At 39.6% G+C, this 19,594-nt stretch overlaps 1 protein-coding gene across 6 annotated transcripts in view; it reads left to right on the top strand.

Moving 5' to 3' along the window:
- npnta (nephronectin a) overlaps positions 1-19,594 on the top strand; it is a 172,876-nt gene that overhangs the window by 95,921 nt on the left and 57,361 nt on the right. For all 6 annotated transcript variants that reach the window (XM_061983890.1, XM_061983891.1, XM_061983893.1 and 3 more), the window contains 2 exons: positions 11,196-11,315; positions 16,161-16,280. In XM_061983890.1, the coding sequence (XP_061839874.1) occupies positions 11,196-11,315; positions 16,161-16,280 (240 nt within the window). The remainder of the gene's footprint in view (positions 1-11,195; positions 11,316-16,160; positions 16,281-19,594) is intronic.

The raw sequence follows: 19,594 nt of genomic DNA on the forward strand, positions 1-19,594 counted from the left end.
TGCACAGTTCCTGTCTTCACAATAAAAGTCCCGCTCCATCGCGCCTGCGCTTTCAAAATAAGAGTCTCCGAAAGCCAGCGCAAACAAGCTAGCAAGCTACGGAGTTTGCCGCCAATGTATTTCTTGTAAAGGGTATAAAAACGAATATGGAAGGTGGACAAATAAGATGCCAAATAACAACCACTTTCATGTGGTATTAGACAGAAAGGAGGAACTTTTTTTCTCCTCCATTTGAAAACGTGGACGTTACCAGCACTGCTTCCTGATTACAATCAATGCAAGTCATCAGAATCAGGTAATACATCAACTTATATTCTTGTCTTCATGAAAGAAAGGAATCTATATGTTAAACATGCATGTATAATTATTAAAACACCTTTAACATGTAAATAAAAACGGCAAAATAAATAAATATAAATTATATACTGTATATATCAATGTATGTATATATATATATATATATATATATATATATATATATATATATATATGATATGTGTGTGTATATATATATATACACACACATATATATATATATATATATATATATGATATGTGTGTGTATGTTACTCAGTACTTGAGTAGTTTTTTCACAACATACTTTTTACTTTTACTCAAGTAAATATTTGGGTGACTACTCCTTACTTTTACTTGAGTAATAAATCTCTAAAGTAACAGTACTCTTACTTGAGTACAATTTCTGGCTACTCTACCCACCTCTGCTAATAATGTTGTTGTATGCACACTGTGTCGAGCGGAAATGGCCTATCATAGCAGCACAACGGCAGCGTTCTTGCCATCACCATCAACTAGTCAATCGTCCGCGTGAGTATACGTTGTCATCATTACACAAAAACATGAATGTGTCATTTGTATCTGCGTTGTAAATTCATAAACTAAAGCACCGTTTCGCTCTGAGAGGAGCGTTTGGCGTGCCTGTTCAGTGTTTACAAAGACGCGCTCCTCTTTAACGCTAACGTTAATTAGTTGTGCAAATACCTTTTACAACATTAACAATTACGTATACTATGTACAAACAAACAATTAACTTTCACTTTAATCATACTATCATTGTTGTGTTATTAAGCAAAATAAGCAAAAGTTTTACTTTTGTTGAAATGTTTACACTGTTGTTACAGAATATTTCGTTTTGCACTTTTTTGTATTGGATGTTTATCTTTATTTTTGCACATTTTAGCAAATAAGCAATACTTTTACTTTTGAAATGCTTATACTATTGCAGAATATTAAGATTTGCACTGGATGTTTACTTTTATATTTGCACATTAAAAGCAAATAAGCTACTTTTAATTTTGTCAAATGTTTACATTGTTACAGAATATTTTGTCATGTTGTTGTCAGTGTTGACTGAGTGGCCATACTTTTTTTTTTGTAAATAAAAGCCATGCCTTTTGAAAAAACTGGCCTACATTTATTTTTTCATCTTCATTTTAAATAAAAAAAAATAATCGGTAAAAGGAAAAATAATCTATAGATTAATCGAAAAAAATAATATATAGATTAACCGATTAATCGAAAAATAATCTATAGATTAATCGATAGAAAAATAATCGTTAGCTGCAGCCTTACCGCCAATACAACTCAAAAACCTGCACAACACACTCAATCCGACAGCCCAAAGTACCGTTCACCTCCCCAAAGTTCATACAGCACATATATTTCCCCAAAGTTACGTACGTGACATGCACATAGCGGCACGCACGTACGGGCAAGCGATCAAATGTTTGGAAGCCACAGCTGCATGCGTACTCACGGTACCGCGTCTGCGTATCCAACTCAAAGTCCTCCTGGTAAGAGTCTCTGTTGTCCCAGTTCTCCACAGGCCAATGGTAAAGCTTGACTGTCATCTTCCGGGAATGTAAACAATGAAACACCGGCTGTGTTATCCGGCACAACAGTCAAGCGGTGCATTCTACGGCGGGGTGCGTTATCAGGCACAACACCTGCCGCAATACACCGCTTCCCACCTACAGCTTTCTTCTTCGCTGTCTCCATTGTTCATTGAACAAATTGCAAAAGATTCACCAACACAGATGTCCAGAATACTGTGGAATTTTGCGATGAAAACAGACGACTTAATAGCTGGCCACCATTCTGTCCCAAAATGTCCTCTACAATTCGTAACATCACGCACAGGCGTCATCATACCGAGTCGTTTTCAGCAGGATATTTCGCGCGAAATTTGAAATTGCACTTTAGTAAGCTAACCCGGCCGTATTGGCATGTGTTGCAATGTTAAGATTTCATCATTGATATATAAACTATCAGACTGCGTGGTCGGTAGTAGTGGGTTTCAGTAGGCCTTTAAATACTGTTCTGGCTTCTTAAAAGCCATATTTATGACATTTGAGTGTTTAAATGTTAGTTTACATAAGTTTTATTAGAGAAAGGCGGTGGTATGTTTTGTATTCATGCTAATTAGCGCTAGCTTGCTCCACCAGCATATTGAGCAGTATCACCTGTCCTTGAGTTTTTTGAAGTGTGTTTATCAATCACGGTTTTACTATAATTTTGATTTTAAAACTGCAATATTAACTGTTGGAAATCTTATCACGGTTCATCATTAATAACGGTAATCGTTACATCTAAGGTTGCCAACAGTCCCTTTGAAAAACAGAATTGTCTTGATTTTAGAAAGAAAAGTACACGTCCCTTATCTAACTAAAAAGGGAAACACTTTATCCCTTTTTACCATGAGAATTAAAATTAGTCAATGCCTAAGCTTGGGGGCAGCTAAGTTAGCTAGCTCAAGTTATCTATCCAGCTTCTTGTGTATGAACTCAAAATGTAACTTTTTAAGGTTGTGACATTTTGTCCTTAAAAAAACAATGAGCAATAACAAATATTTGCTAATGTATAAGTATAAAAACATTATTGGACATAAAATTAAAGAGGAAAACAAAGAAGAACAACCGGGTCTAGCTTTGCCAACAAGGTGTCCCTTAATTATTTTTCCCGAAGTTGGCAACTGTAGTTACATTCTTAATTTGGACCAACCAGGGTTAACTTCGTTGAGTAATAATGCTCGCCTTAGTTATCGTCAGCTACCCATATTCCCCTGACAAAAATAAGACGATAACTCATCAAAGAAATGCACATTGACTAAGACGATGACAAAATTAGCTGACAGTTTCATCAACAAATACAATCGAAACAAAAATGTTGACAGAAACTGAATCTAATCATATTTAATTTTGTTTGATTGATTGATTGATTGAAACTTTTATTAGTAGATTGCACAGTTCAGTACATATTCCGTACAATTGACCACTAAATGGTAACACCCGAATACGTTTTTCAACTTGTTTAAGTCGGGGTCCACGTAAATTAATTCATGATAACCCATCTACATGGTATGTAGATGGGTTGGTCAAGTTCAGAATATTTCTAATCACAACTCTTTAACAGCGTACATATTAAAGAGTGTTCGGGAGATAGTTACGAAGGAGAGCCAATCAGCTTTTCCTTGTGAGATAAGGAAGTTTGATATATCACCACCAAAAGAAAAATGTATGGATTTAACATGTTCCACATTGTAATATGTGTACACCTGGGAGAAACATTTCATTGTTGACGCTATGATGCCATCAGCAGGCGAGTCATCGTGACATCGACACAACTGTAAGTTAAAGCTAATTGTACCGTATTATTTCTTTACAAAAAAAAGTATACATTTTTCTCTGCCTAAAGGAATCGCGTATTTAATGGTAAATTTAAAGGCATGACAATGTTTTATGTGGTCCAACACGCTTACGTCACTCATGCAGCAAAAAAGAAGAAGGGGATGGAATGTTTCCCATTAATTTATTTATTTGAGGCGGACTATAATTAACAAATGACTAAAACTAAAATACAAACCCCGTTTCCATATGAGTTGGGAAATTGTGTTAGATGTAAATATAAACAGACAAAGACAACATATTTGATGTTCAACTGATAAACTTTTTTTTTTTTTGCAAATAATCATTAAACTTTAGAATTTGATGCCAGTAACACGTGACAAAGAAGTTGGTAAAGGTGGCAATAAATACTGATAAAGTTGAGGAATGCTCATCAAACACTTATTTGGAACATCCCACAGGTGAACAGGCAAATTGGGAACAGGTGGGTGCCATGATTGGGTATAAAAGTAGATTCCATGAAATGCTCAGTCATTCTCAAACAAGGATGGGGTGAGGGTCACCACTTTGTCAGCAAATGCGTGAGCAAATTGTTGAACAGTTTAAGAAAAACCTTTCTCAACCAGCTATTGCAAGGAATTTAGGGATTTCACCATCTACGGTCCGTAATATCATCAAAGGGTTCAGAGAATCTGGAGAAATCACTGCACGTAAGCAGCTAAGCCCGTGACCTTCGATCCCTCAGGCTGTAATGCATCAGCAAGCGACATCAGTGTGTAAAGGATATCACCACATGGGCTCAGGAACACTTCAGAAACCCACTGTCAGTAACTACAGTTGGTCGCTACATCAAGTGCAAGTTAAAACTCTCCTATGCAAGGCAAAAACCGTTTGTCAACAACACCCAGAAACGCCGTCGGCTTCGCTGGGCCTGAGCTCATCTAAGATGGACTGATACAAAGTGGAAAAGTGTTCTGTGGTCTGACGAGTCCACATTTCAAATTGTTTTTGGAAACTGTGGACGTCGTGTCCTCCGGACCAAAGAGGAAAAGAACCATCCGGATTGTTATAGGCGCAAAGTTGAAAAGCCAGCATCTGTGATGGTATGGGGATGTATTAGTGCCCAAGACATGGGTAACTTACACATCTGTGAAGGCGCCATTAATGCTGAAAGGTACATACAGGTTTTGGAGCAACATATGTTGCCATCCAAGCAACGTTACCATGGACGCCCCTGCTTATTTCAGCAAGACAATGCCAAGCCACGTGTTACATCAACGTGGCTTCATAAAGTGCGGGTACTAGACTGGCCTGCCTGTAGTCCAGACCTGTCTCCCATTGAAAATGTGTGACGCATTATGAAGCCTAAAATACCACAACGGAGACCCCCGGATTGTTGAACAACTTAAGCTGTACATCAAGCAAGAATGGAAACGAATTCCACCTGAGAAGCTTAAAAAATGTGTCTCCTCAGTTCCCAAACGTTTACTGAGTGTTGTTAAAAGGAAAGGCCATGTAACACAGTGGTGAACATGCCCTTTCCAAACTACTTTAGCACGTGTTGCAGCCATGAAATTCTAAGTTAATTATTATTTGCAAAAAAAAAAATTAAGTTTATAAGTTTGAACATCAAATATGTTGTCTTTGTAATGCATTCAACTGAATATGGGTTGAAAATGCTTTGCAAATCATTGTATTCCGTTTATATTTACATCTAACACAATTTCCCAACTCATATGGAAACGGGGTTTGTACTTTAATAAAGATTATGACAAAAACTAAATTAAAATATGCGTCACATTTAACACTGGGACCAACTTATCAAGTCCTGGTCCACTTTGTTCGTCCTATTATTAAAATGTGTCGGTTTAAGTCGACATGCATGGTCGACTTTTGTCGACATACAAAGTTGGAGTCAAAGAGGTAATTTCTATTAAATTTATGTTGACGTGTTGTAGTATTGTTAACTTGGTCTGAGTATTTAAATGTTTAATGAGGGGAGCAGTGGGGAGCAGCGGTGGCCACGCCCGGGAATCATTTTTGGTGATTTAGTCCCCAATTCCAACCCTTTTTGGACTTTAACTATTTACAGGCATGTGATTTTTTCGTTTGTCGGAAATCCGTCTTTTTTATCTCCGTAAAAATATAAAAACTTATTTTCCGTTTTTCTTCGTTTTTTCCGGCTTACAATGTGTGTTAAAATCTTGATCCGTCTCTTTGCCATACTTGCCAACAACTACGGTTTTCCGTAATGAGTACGGTTTGTGATAATCCATTCCGGTTTATGGCTGCAGTGGTAATAACTACGGTTTTTCATTAAAAATGATTAACTTAAAAATCGAAGCTACGAAGCGAAGCAACTCCACGGGCAGGGGACAAAATATACGGGAAAAATCCATGTTTGGTTAGTTACTTTACTATGACGAGTCACGATTGGTTAAGATTAGGGCAAAACATTACGGACAGGCCAATCAGAGGAAAGATAGGGCGGGTCATCCAACCAGGAAGGGAAATCACAACAGACATCCCAAATGACGACGAGAGAGTCGGAGAAGAGAAGAGGGAATTTTCAACTTATCGATTTATATACAGTATTAAAAACAACTAGTGGAAGACGGCAGAGGGATTCTCTTCCTTAGATTTTTCTTTTAGCGATGTAGACGACGTCCAGGAAACCCACGATTCGTCTACTTGGCCACATTTGGACAAATGTAAGTGTCTGGATAAAACAATGCCTAAAACATGAATTTTAGTTGTCTACCATGTAAGCCCAAATCAAAACTGCTCTCGACATGGAAGACGTAGAATACACCTTTAAGAACAGACATGATTGTGGCAGACGTGATGACTTTTGCTACAGTATAGCTTGTCTAAATGCTAAATTTAATTTTTATTGGTGTTTTAGAACAAGACAGTCGCTGACATTTTGTTCATTATTTCAACTGTTTATTGTTGACATTGAATAGTCTTTGAAACATAAATAACATGACTGCAATATATATTATTTCATGCTATAAATCACAAATGGCTATTCAGATAAAGGAAGTTAGTAGGGCTGTGAATATTTGTGTTTCCCATGATTCGATTCAATGTCGATTCTTGGGTTCACGATTAGATTCAAAATCGATTTTTTTTCAATTCAACACAATTCTCGATTCAAAAACGATTTTCCCGATTCAAAACGATTCTCTATTCATTCAATACATAGGATTTCAGCAGGATCTACCCCAGTCTGCTGACATGCAAGCAGAGTAGTAGATTTTTGTAAAAAGCTTTTATAATTGTAAAGGACAATGTTTTATCAACTGATTGCAATAATGTACATTTGTTTTAACTATTAAATGAACCAAAAATATGACTTTTTTATCTTTGTGAAAATATTGGACACAGTGTGTTGTCAAGCTTATGAGATGCGATGCAAGTGTAAGCCACTGTGACACTATTGTTCATTTTTATTTTATGTTTTTATAAATGTCTAATGATAATGTCAATGAAGGATTTTTAATCACTGCTATGTTGAAATTGTAACTAATATTGATACTGTTGTTGATAATATTCATTTTTGTTTCACTACTTTTGGTTTGTTCTGTGTCGTGTTTTGTGTCTCCTCTCAATTGCTCTGTTTATTGCAGTTCTGAGTGTTGCTGGGTCGGGTTTGGTTTTGGAATTGGATTGCATTGTTATGGTACTGCTGTGTATTGTTTTGTTGGATTGATTAATTTAAAAAAACATAAAAAAAAAAAATAAAAAAAAAAAAAAAAAAATCGATTTTTTAAAAATGGGGATCAATTCTGAATCGCACACGCCTAGAAGTTAGCTAATAGAATAAACATTGTTTGTACTCTTTATGAATTTGCATTTGGAGCAGTTAGAAGTGGAGAGGGAGTTCAAGAGACAGAAATTGGCTATAAAATCCAAGGTGGAATCCACTAAAACAGAAACATAAAAGAAAATGCAAGCTGCTCAGAAATTTTCCAGGAAGGCTCCTGTCAGAGCCATCAAAGCAAAAATGCCAAAGTAATGTGTGAATGAACCAAAGTAATGTGTAAATAACTAAATGAACCATCTGTGGCTGTGAAGTGAACACTAGTAAGGTTGTGAATACTGTATAGAGTAGGCGTACCTATATGGTTCCTGTGGATGTGAATACAAGTTGTAATTACTGTTGTGACTAAATAACATAATGACTGAAACATACATAGGGATTCCTTTGGATGAATGGGCTATGTATCTATGTCAACTCTGTTGATCATTTTTAAATTCTTTAAACACTAAAACATCTTTAAATGGTTCTTTGTTTTGCAAATTTTTGCATGTTCAATTGCTGAAAAACCAGGAGCCCCCACCAGGGCACCGCCCTGGACCTGGCTGGGGATCTGCGGCTCCCAAACCCCCTAATTATTTTCAGTCTTTTTCATTAAGTTTAAATCACATGCCTGTATTTATGAAGATAACTGTTGTATTTACAACGTATTAATGTAAGTTCTGTACAAATTGAGAACAGGAAGAAAACATCATATGTGTCACTAATTGCTATGGATTGAAAAAGAGGGAGGATTAGATAAGATTTGCTTCTTCCTACTCCTTTTTGGACATGATGTAAAGAAAAATGAATCAAAGACATTGTGTCTTGTCTTCATGTTCACATTTAAGCTAGTTAACGCGCTACCTTGCCTCTGCAGGATATGAGCAGTGTCACCGGTCTGTGAGTTTATCAAAGTGCGGTTATCAATTATGGTTTTGCGATATTTACATTTAAAACAGTGACAGTAACTGTGTAAAGTATAAGCGTGGTTTATCATTGATAATGGTAATTGTTACCTTCCTCTTGTGTTATGTGTGATGACAACACTCTAATCTTCACTTCCTGTCTCTGAATTATATATTCATGTGACAAAATTTGGTTTGATATCGCACAAACGTACTTTAGCCAAATGGTTCATAACTTTTGGTGCACTTTTCTACAATTTTTTTGTGAACTGTAGTTCATTTGTATTTTTAATTGCAATGTGCAATTAAAAATTGTAATTTGTGATTTCACAGCCAATAACACATTCACATCTTGTTGTTTTCCAGCGTAGATGGTCAAAATGTACAGTCGTGGTCAAAATTTTACATACACTTTTAAAGAACATAATGTCATGGCTGTCTTGAGTTTCCAATAATTTCTTTCGAACACAACTCTTATTTTTTTGTGATAGAGTGATTGGAGCACATACCTGTTGTTCACAAAAAACATTCATGAAGTTTGGTTCTTTTATGAATTTATTATGGGTCTACTGAAAATGTGACCCAATCTGCTGGGTCAAAAGTATACATACAGCAACATACATGATCAGTTTTGGTGATGTAGAAAAGTTGCAATCAAATCGAAGTTAATGTCATGTGAGTGATTATGATTGACGACACATGTTGACTTCTCTTAGCCTATTTAAATAGGGCTCATATGATGCAGTCATTAGACTCGGTTACAAACGCGACAATGAGAAAGTCAAAGGAACTCAGCACAGATCTGAAAAAACGAATCATTGACTTGAACAAGTCAGGAAAATCACTTGGAGCCATTTCAAAGCAGCTTAAGGTCCCAAGAGCAACTGTGCAGACAATTGTTAGTAAGTATAAAGTGCATGGCACAGTTTTGTCACTGCCGCGATCAGGAAGAAAACGCAAGCTATCAGTTGCTGCTGAGAGAAAATTGGTAAGGATGATCAAGAGTCAACCGAGAACCACCAAAAAGCAGGTTTGCAATGAATTGGAAGCTGCTGGAACACAGGTGTCAGTGTCCACAGTCAAGCGTGTTTTGCATCACCATGCAAGAAGGAAGCCCTTGCTCCAAAAGCCACACCTTAAGGCTCGTCTAAAGTTTGCGGCTGATCACATGGACAAAGATAAGACCTTCTGGAATAAAGTTCTGTGGTCAAAAATGGAGCTGTTTGGCCACAATACCCAGCAATATGTTTGGAGGAGAAATGGTGAGGCCTTCAATCCCAGGAACACCATTCCTACTGTCAAGCATGGTGGTGGTAGTATTATGCTCTGGGCCTGTTTTGCTGCCAATGGAACTGGTGCTTTACAGATAGTAAATGGGACAATGGAAAAGGAGGATTACCTCCAAATTCTTCAGGACAACCTAAAATCATCAGCCCGTAGGTTGGGTCTTGGGCGCAGTTGGGTGTTCCAACAGGACAATGACCCCAAACACACGTCAAAAGTGGTAAAGGAATGGCTAAATCAGGCTAGAATTAAGGTTTTAGAATGGCCTTCCCAAAGTCCTGACTTAAACCCCATTGAGAACATGTGAACAATGCTAAAGAAACAAGTCCATGTCAGAAAACCAACAAATTTAGCTGAACGGCACCAATTTTGTCAAAAGAAGTGGTCAAAAAGTCAACTAGAAGCTTGCCAGAAGCTTGTGGATGGCTACCAAAAGTGCCTTATTGCAGTGAAACCTGCCAAGGGACATGTAACCAAATATTAACATTGCTGTATGTATACCCAGACCCAGACCCAGCAGTTTTGGTCACATTTTCATTGGCCTCTTAATAAATTAATAAAAGAACCAAACTTTATGGATGTTTTTTGTGACCAACAAGTATGTGCTCTAAACACTATCACAAAAAAATAAGAGTTGTAGAAATTATTGGAAACTCAAGACAGCCATGACATTATGCTCTTTACAAGTGTATGTAAACTTCAGACCATGACTGTATATGGAAGCGAGCATAGTTTAAAAAAAACAAACACTCCAGTCCAAATGAAAGTGCATTAATGTATTTTTCTGTTTGTGTCACAGCAGCCTGCAATACACCAAGTGGAATGCATGATGATTATTAGTCGCACCTATGCTTTTTTACACCGGTAGATGTCAACATATCTGGAAAAGACGCCGTTGGGGCTGTCAAGCAAACTGTCACATTTGCTCAGTTATATCATTAGGAGGAAAATGAACTCGTATTGGACTCATTTCTCACCTGGTTGTCAGGCAAAGCAAAGGAAAAAAGCTGTAATGACTGCCCCGTTCCTTTCAGGACTGTATGTAAAATGATTCCACAGAGGCACACATCTCCAGGGCTCTTGAACGAAGATTTACATGGTTATTAGCTACACCTGTGCTCCAGTCAGTCAAAAAGGCCCCCGTGTGAAAAAAGGTGTCATAACTCACAGGCATTTTTAGATGCTTGTTTTTTTTCCCCCAACACAAAAACACTACACCGCGTCTCTCTGAGAGGCTCCCTGATGGCATCCCAGTGCACTTGTGATAACTCAAAGGGATTAATAACATCTTCCATCACACGCAGCTTACTTTCAGCTCCTCACTTAAAGTCTTCCTGTTAAAGTATCAAAGTGAGAAGTCGCAAGCTTGTCAGAACACGGTGCTCCTATTTCCCTGAAGACCCTCCCCCCTTTTCCCCCCAAACACATAAACACCAGACAGCTCTACCTGAATGCATCACACCTGATGGACCTCTTCACCTTTGCCCTCTGACTAATTTCTGCCCCTCCCCTGCTGTCCCCCGTCCTGTCCGACCTGACGCTGTCTCCTTCTGTCTGCAGACCTGAACGAGTGCGGACTCAAGCCTCGGCCCTGTAAACACAGGTGCATGAACACCTACGGCAGCTACAAGTGCTACTGCCTCAACGGCTACATGCTGATGCCTGACGGGACCTGTGGAAGTGAGTAGGTTGCTCGTAAAACGTCTTTGATGCATTTTTTTCTTGTCTGAAAAGGTGCCACATACCCCTCGCCTGGGGTTTTACAACCGTTTTCATAGATTGTTGCAATGAAAAACACATTTTCACCAGTCTAAGGCTATGTCTACACTAAGCCGGATAACCCCTTGAACAAATAATTATTTAGCCTAAGCCCCGTTTCAGCCACACTAAACCATCGTTTAAGGTCGCCCTCCTCGGACCAATTTTTACACGGGTAAGAGTGCTGTGTATTTCTTGAATCTCCGGCTCTTAGCTTAATATGGACTCATTGATCGTTTACAAACGGAGTTCGGAGAGGAAGTGACGCCAGAAAGACCGCGCCACAAACAGCTTCATAATAAAGTGGTTTCGTAACTCTGAGCTAACCACTGGAAATATGGAGGCGAATCATCCAGACATGCCCGTGCTTCTCCTTCCGTCTGTACAGACGCTTGTGGAAATCACACATGAATACCTTAAGAGAAAGCGATTTCAGCTATTTGGGATACAACACTTCTCAGACGGCAAGAGAACTTTCGAATGTCCATGTCAGCTGGGATTCTACTTAGCGAAAAACCTTGTCCATTTGTCGAAGGAGAGACAACGAGAATGCGGGCTCCCATGCATGTGATAAAAAAGGTAGCGTGTGCTTTGTATTACCTGGCCGTCGGGGGAAGACTACGGAAAACGGCGAATGCTTTTGGACTGGCAAAGCAGACTGTATCAGTTATTGTCCGCCATGTATGTCGCGGACTCAACGTCTAAGTTCAGAGTATAAAAAATCACCAAAAACGAATGGACAATGAAGGTGAAGGCAGAAGAGTGTGGAGTGTCCTGGCCAGATATCTACAAACCCTGTTTCTATATGAGTTGGGAAATTGTATTAGATGTAAATATAAACGGACTACAATGATTTGCAAATCATTTTCAACCCATATGCAGTTGAATATGCTACAAAGACAACATATTTGATGTTCAAACTGACAAACCTTTTTTTTTTTGCAAATAACAATTGACTTTAGAATTTGATGCCAGCAACACGTGACAAAGAAGTTGGGAAAGGTGGCAATAAATACTGATAAAGTTGAGGAATGCTTTTCAAACACTTATTTGGAACATCCCACAGGTGTGCAGAGAATGGAAAATGACACAATATGTTACTGCATATGTCAACAGACTAATTAGGAGCCTTTGTTTGCGTACTTACTACTAAAAGACAAGTTGTCTTGTATGTTCACTATTTTATTTAAGGACAAACTTGCAATAAGAAACATATGTTTAATGTACCGTAAGATGTTTTGTTAAAATAAAGCCAATAATGCAATTTTTTGTGGTACCCTTTATTTAGAAATGTCACGAAAAGTATTGAAATAATTTTGGTGCCGGTACCAACATATTAGTATCGGGACCACACTAGTATGTAGAACCTGCTCAGTGGCCTAGTGGTTATGGCCTAGTGGGTAGAGTGTCCGCCCTGAGATCGGTAGGCTGTGAGTTCAAAGACTATAAAAATGGGACCCATTACCTCCCTGCTTGGCACTCAGCATAAAGGGTTGGAATTGGGGGTTGAATCACCAAAAATCATTCCCGGGCGCGGCCACCGCTGCTGCTCACTGCTCCCCTCACCTCCCAGTGGGTGAGGGTGATGGGTCAAATGCAGAGGATAATCTCACCACACCTAATGTGTGTGTTTGACAATCATTGGTACTTTAACTTTAACTTTAGTGTCCAAACACATAGCACCCCCTCTTGAGGTCATGCAGAATTGCTGTTGCGACATTTAGTGGACACATAGAACAGCAGTTTATTTTCTTTAAAAAATCACAGCTCATTTTTATACTTCGCAAACTCATCTCGCGGGCCAGATAATACCTTACGTTCGACACCCCGAGCACAAGTTAGCCGACAGTGGAGTCTACGGTCACTGGTTAATGTTCCACTGATACCTTACAATGTTCCCTAGAGATTTGGTTCCAAAAGGAGTTCACTAAATTAATATTCATGTCTCGCAGCCATGAAAGATAAACCATGAAGACCAAGCATATTGTATTAAGAATCAGGGATGACTAAAGGATCCAGCCCAACCCCTTATAGGTTGATTAATGTGGTGTGTCCCATTACATTCCCATTACATTCTATCCAAACCTGAGAACCTTGAGAGAAAATGAACTTCTTATAGTCTGCCCTGCGGCATTTCCCACCATAGGCGTAGGTGCCTGTGCATGTCTCCCTATAAATTCTGCTCCCCATCTAATAAACATTCTCTCCTCATGTTTTTCCACATGAGAGTACTGTAATTTCCAGGATCTCACTTAGTTTTCTTTTTGTGTGTCAACTAAAAATGATATGAATTGCTGGCCACTCAAGGTTATGTTCTGTGTTGCTGCATGTAAAGGACAGCATTACAATCTTCTATCGCCCCCGAGCTCTGATCAATAGATCACTGCAGCGTTTAATCTGCTTGTTCCGCCATCGCCAGACTGTGGGACACCCGACAATTGCTGAAGTGTCTCTGGCAGAACGGGCCGTGGCTTTTCAATTTCCTTTTCAGGGTCAGAGGATATCGAGAGGGACATGAGAAAAATCCAGTTTTCTGTTTAATCATTTTTGAGGGGCTTTAAATTACATGCACAAGAGGGAACAACAACACTGTAGTAGGGTTGTACGGTGTACCGGTATTAGTATAGTGCCGCGATACTAATTAATCATATTTGGTACTATACCGCCTCTGAAAAGTACCGGTCCCGCGCCCCTGTCGTCGCCACGTCGTGACATTGCTGGTTTACAAGCAGACGAGCATGTTCGGCAGCGCACAATCACAGAGTACTTACAAACCCCGTTTCCATATAAGTTGGGAAATTGTGTTAGATGTAAATATAAACAGAATACAATGATTTGCAAATCATTTTCAACCCATATTCAGTTGAATATGCTACAAAAGACAACATATTTGATGTTCAAAGTGATAAACATTTTTTTTTTGCGAATAATCATTAACTTTAGAATTTGATGCCAGCAACACGTGACAAAGAAGTTGGGAAAGGTGGCAATAAATACTGATAAAGTTAAGGAATGCTCATCAAACACTTATTTGGAACATCCCACAGGTGAACAGGCAAATTGGGAACAGGTGGGTGCCATGATTGGGTATAAAAGTAGATTCCATGAAATGCTCAATCATTCACAAACAAGGATGGGGCGAGGGTCACCACTTTGTCAACAAATGCGTGAGCAAATTGTTGAACAGTTTAAGAAAAAGCTTTCTCAACCAGCTATTGCAAGGAATTTAGGGATTTCACCATCTACGCTCCGTAATATCATCAAAGGGTTCAGAGAATCTGGAGAAATCACTGCACGTAAGCAGCTAAGCCCGTGACCTTCGATCCCTCAGGCTGTACTGCATCAACAAGCGACATCAGTGTGTAAAGGATATCACCACATGGGCTCAGGAACACTTCAGAAACCCACTGTCAGTCACTACAGTTGGTCGCTACATCTGTAAGTGCAAGTTAAAACTCTCCTATGCAAGGCGAAAACCGTTTATCAACAACACCCAGAAACGCCGTCGGCTTCGCTGGGCCTGAGCTCATCTAAGATGGACTGATGCAAAGTGGAAAAGTGTTCAGTGGTCTGACGAGTCCACATTTCAAATTGTTTTTGGAAACTGTGGACGGCGTGTCCTCCGGACCAAAGAGGAAAAGAACCATCATGATTGTTATAGGCGCAAAGTTGAAAAGCCAGCATCTGTGATGGTATGGGGGTGTATTAGTGCCCAAGACATGGGTAACTTACACATCTGTGAAGGCGCCATTAATGCAAAAAGGTACATACAGGTTTTGGAGCAACATATGTTGCCATCCAAGCAGCGTTACCATGGACGCCCCTGCTTATTTCAGCAAGACAATGCCAAACCAAGTGTTACATCAACGTTGCTTCACAGTAAAAGAGTGTGGATACTAGACTGGCCTGCCTGTAGTCCAGACCTGTCTCCCATTGAAAATGTGTGGCGCATTATGAAGCCTAAAATACCACAACGGACTGTTGAACAACTTAAGCTGTACATCAAGCAAGAATGGGAAAGAATTCCACCTGAGAAGCTTAAAAAATGTGTCTCCTCAGTTCCCAAATGTTTATTGAGTGTTGTTAAAAGGAAAGGCCATGTAACACAGTGGTGAACATGCCCTTTCCCAACTACTTTGGCACGTGTTGCAGCCATGAAATTCTAAGTTAATTATTATTTGCAAAAAAAAAATAAAGTTTATGAGTTTGAACATCAAATATATTGTCTTTGTAGTGCATTCAATTGAATATGGGTTGAAAAGGATTTGCAAGTCATTGTATTCCGTTTATATTTACATCTAACACAATTTCCCAACTCATATGGAAACGGGGTTTGTACAAGGAATCAAAACTACGTTTTCAGCATAATAATGACAGTTAGGTTTACAGTCAATCAGTGTTCGGTCAGATGTTTTAAATAACGATTGACAGAAAGGTACTTGTAGGTTAGGGTCAACGGCCTGTCATTGTGATGAATGATTGTTGGATGGTTTGGTGCGTTGCTAGGTAGGTAAATACAGTCTTTTCCCTAGGTTGGTCATGCCGTCTGTCAGTTGACTGACACAAATTATGTTTTGAGGATTCTGTGAAGCACAAGGTTGTAACAATGTCAAGAATGTATGTTGTTCTTTTGTCTGCATGAACCTGACTAATGCCAAGAAAGGGCAGCAATGCCAGCAACTGACTGTGTGGGACAAAGCCGTGAGAGCGTTTTCTCTCGGGTCAGCGGCCTGTCCTAATGTTTGTTGTTTCCTTTGTAACTACCAGACCTTCGCAGTTGCGGCATGGCCAACTGCCAGTACGGCTGCGAGGTGCTAAAAGGAGAGGTCCGATGTCAATGTCCGTCACCGGGGCTACAGCTGGCTCCGGATGGCAGAACCTGCGTGGGTAAGTGACGTAAAGGTCTTTATTTATCTTCTGCGGCCTGAAAACCGAGCCACTGCCTGCCTCTTCCCTCTGCAAAAGGAATGCGGCTTTTTTTTTTCTGAGAAAACTTTAAGAGAGTATTTTATTACATCTCCAGACGTCTTTGAAACACGATGAAATAATGTAAAATTCGGATGTTCTGATCAGGGTTTTATGCTTCCGATACCAGTCATCCATGTGTGAGATGGGCCATTACCAATCACATGTATTAACTGTAAAATTTGCAATGTATTCTAGTGAAGTGCTAATGACAGTTTAACAATATCAACACAATATTAGAACTGGTTCCTTATTCTCTTTTATGACATAACATTGAGTAAAACTGAGTTAATCGTACACAATAACTAAAAAAAAAAAGGAACTCTTAAGTTACTCTTGAACGCATCATAATAATCCCCTCAATTCCCCCCAAAAACGGATTAACTCGCTGGAATATAAAGACAATATAACATACATCCAGAAATGTGGATGCATATGCAAAAGTGCAATATATTTATCTGTACAGTAATCTATATATATCTGCACCTTATTGCTCTTTTATCCTGCACTACGACGAGCTAATGCAACAAAATGTTCTTTTCTGTACTGTAAAGTTAAAATTTAATTTAAGTTTTCAGTTATTCAGTCATAAATTTAAATTTATGACTGAATAAAGGAAGTCTAAGTAAGTTAAGTCTTTTAGTTTTTGCCCTCAAAGTCCTCCTGTGTCCAGGTAATTATTCCTTGAGTTTGTAAACATTAACAAAAACACCAACAAAATGATGAAATATCAACCCATCGATTATATACTGATACCACGATCATATATATCATAGGTGTCAAACTCTGGCCCGCGGGCCAAATTTGGCCCGTCGTGTAATTTCACTTGGCCCGTGAGGCGATAACAAATTAACACTAGAGCTGGCCCGCTGATCATATACAGCAGCGGTGCCGCGGTACATCGCTAATTCTCATACTTGCCAAACCTCCCGCGAGACTCCCAAATTTCAGTGCCAGTCACGAGAATTATAACATCCCCTTTTCGTCCAGTCCAACAAGAGCTGGCCCAGTTACATAATATATGCGACTATAACACGCACACAGAAGTGAATGCAACGCATACTTGATCTTCAGCGATACAGGTTACACTGAGGGTGCCAGTATAAAAAAACTTTAACATTGTTAGAAATATACGCCACACTGTGAATCCACACCAAACAAGAATGACAAACACATTTTGGGAGAACATCCGCACAGTAACACAACATAAACATAACAAAACGAATACCCAGAACTCTTTGCAGCACTAACTCTTCCGGGACGCTACAAGGTGTGTGTGTGTGTGTGGCGGCAGGGTTTGGAGGTAGCGGGCGTGTATATTGTAGCGTCCGGGTAATGTGCCGGATAATGCACCCCCGGCGTAGAATGCACCCCCTGACGGGAGTGTTATATCAACTAAAGCCCACACATAAACTTTCCACGTTCAAGATTACATTTATTTGAAAAAGTTATTTAATAAGAAGCCAAAAGTGCTAAAACAATAATGTTCGTGTTGGAGGAGTTGTGAATGAATGAAATATGAAATCCGTGCTGCAGTCTGCAGGTGTACCTAATGTTGTGGCCCAGCAGCGACTGCAGCACGGATTTCATATTTCATTCATTCACAACTCCTCCAACACAAACATTATTGTTTTTGCACTTTTGGCTTCTTATTAAATAACTTTTTTAAATAGATTCAATCTTGCACGTGGAAACTTTAAGTGTGGGCTTTAGTTGATATAACACTCCCGTCAGGGGGTGCATTCTACGCCGGGGGTGCATTATTCGGCACAAGAGTTAGTACTGCAAAGGGTTCTGGGTATTTGTTCTGTTGTGTTTATGTTGTGTTACTGTGCGGATGTTCTCCCAACATGTGTTTGTCATTCTTGTTTGGTGTGGATTCACAGTGTGGCGTATATTTCTAACAATGTTAAAGTTGCTATATGGCCACTCTCAGTGTAAACTGTATCGCTGAAGATCAAGTATGCGTTGCATTCATGTGTGTGTGCGTACAGGAGCCGCACAGTACTTGTGACTGGGCGGGCACGTTGTTAGAAGGGATGGAAAGCAGACATGACGTCAGCTCGTAGAGGACGTTAAAAGTAGTGCTTGTAAGGCACGCCCCCAAGACTGTGGAATACGAGATATAATGACTGATGAACACCTTCGTTCGATAATGAGGGTTGCTTCAGCTCAAAGCCTGAGCCCCGACATTAATGAACTAGGATCCAAGAAAAGATGGCAGGTATCTGGCTTGGGCACATCAGATTAGATCAGTGTGTTGCAAACTGAGCCGTTTAAAGTCCTGAATGGTTGGTTTATTCATTGTTATTTTATTTTCAAATGTATTAGCCTGTGGAAAAAGTTAATGTTGATATTTACCTCAGAAGGCTGCAAATAGAAAAGAGGCATTAAATTTGTATTTAAATTGTATTTGATATGCCATTGATATTTTTTTATTATTATTATTATTATTTGAAACTTGATTTTGCATGTCTCTATAAAGTTATCAATCAATCAATCAATCTTTATTTATATAGCCCTAAATCACAAGTGTCTCAAAGGGCTGCACAAGCCACAACGACATCCTCGGTAAAAAGCCCACATACGGGCAAGGAAAAACTCACCCCAGTGGGACGTCGATGTGAATGACTATGAGAAACCTTGGAGAGGACCGCATATTGGGTAACCCCCCCCCTCTAGGGGAGACCGAAAGCAATGGATGTCGAGTGGGTCTGACATAATATTGTGAGAGTCCAGTCCATAGTGGATCCAACATAATAGTAAGAGTCCAGTCCATAGTGGGGCCAGCAGGACACCATCCCGAGCGGAGACGGGTCAGCAGCGCAGAGATGTTCCCAGCCGATGCACAGGCGAGCGGTCCACCCCGGGTCCCGACTCTGGACAGCCAGCACTTCATCCATGGCCACCGGACCTGTGCCCCCCCCCCCCTCAAGGAAAAGGGGAGCAGAGGAGAAAAGAAAAGAAACGGCAGATCAACTGGTCTAACAGGGGGGCTATTTAAAGGCTAGAGTATACAAATGAGTTTTAAGATGGGACTTAAATGCTTCTACTGAGGTAGCATCTCTAATTGTTACCGGGAGGGCATTCGATAGTAGTGGAGCCCGAATAGAAAACGCTCTATAGCCCGCAGACTTTTTTTGGGCTCTGGGAATCACTAATAAGCCGGAGTTCTTTGAACGCAGATTTCTTGCCGGGACATATGGTACAATGCAATCGACAAGATAGGACGGAGC

This window comes from Nerophis lumbriciformis, linkage group LG25, assembly GCF_033978685.3.
Source record: "Nerophis lumbriciformis linkage group LG25, RoL_Nlum_v2.1, whole genome shotgun sequence".
In the NCBI taxonomy this organism is placed as follows: domain Eukaryota; kingdom Metazoa; phylum Chordata; class Actinopteri; order Syngnathiformes; family Syngnathidae; genus Nerophis; species Nerophis lumbriciformis.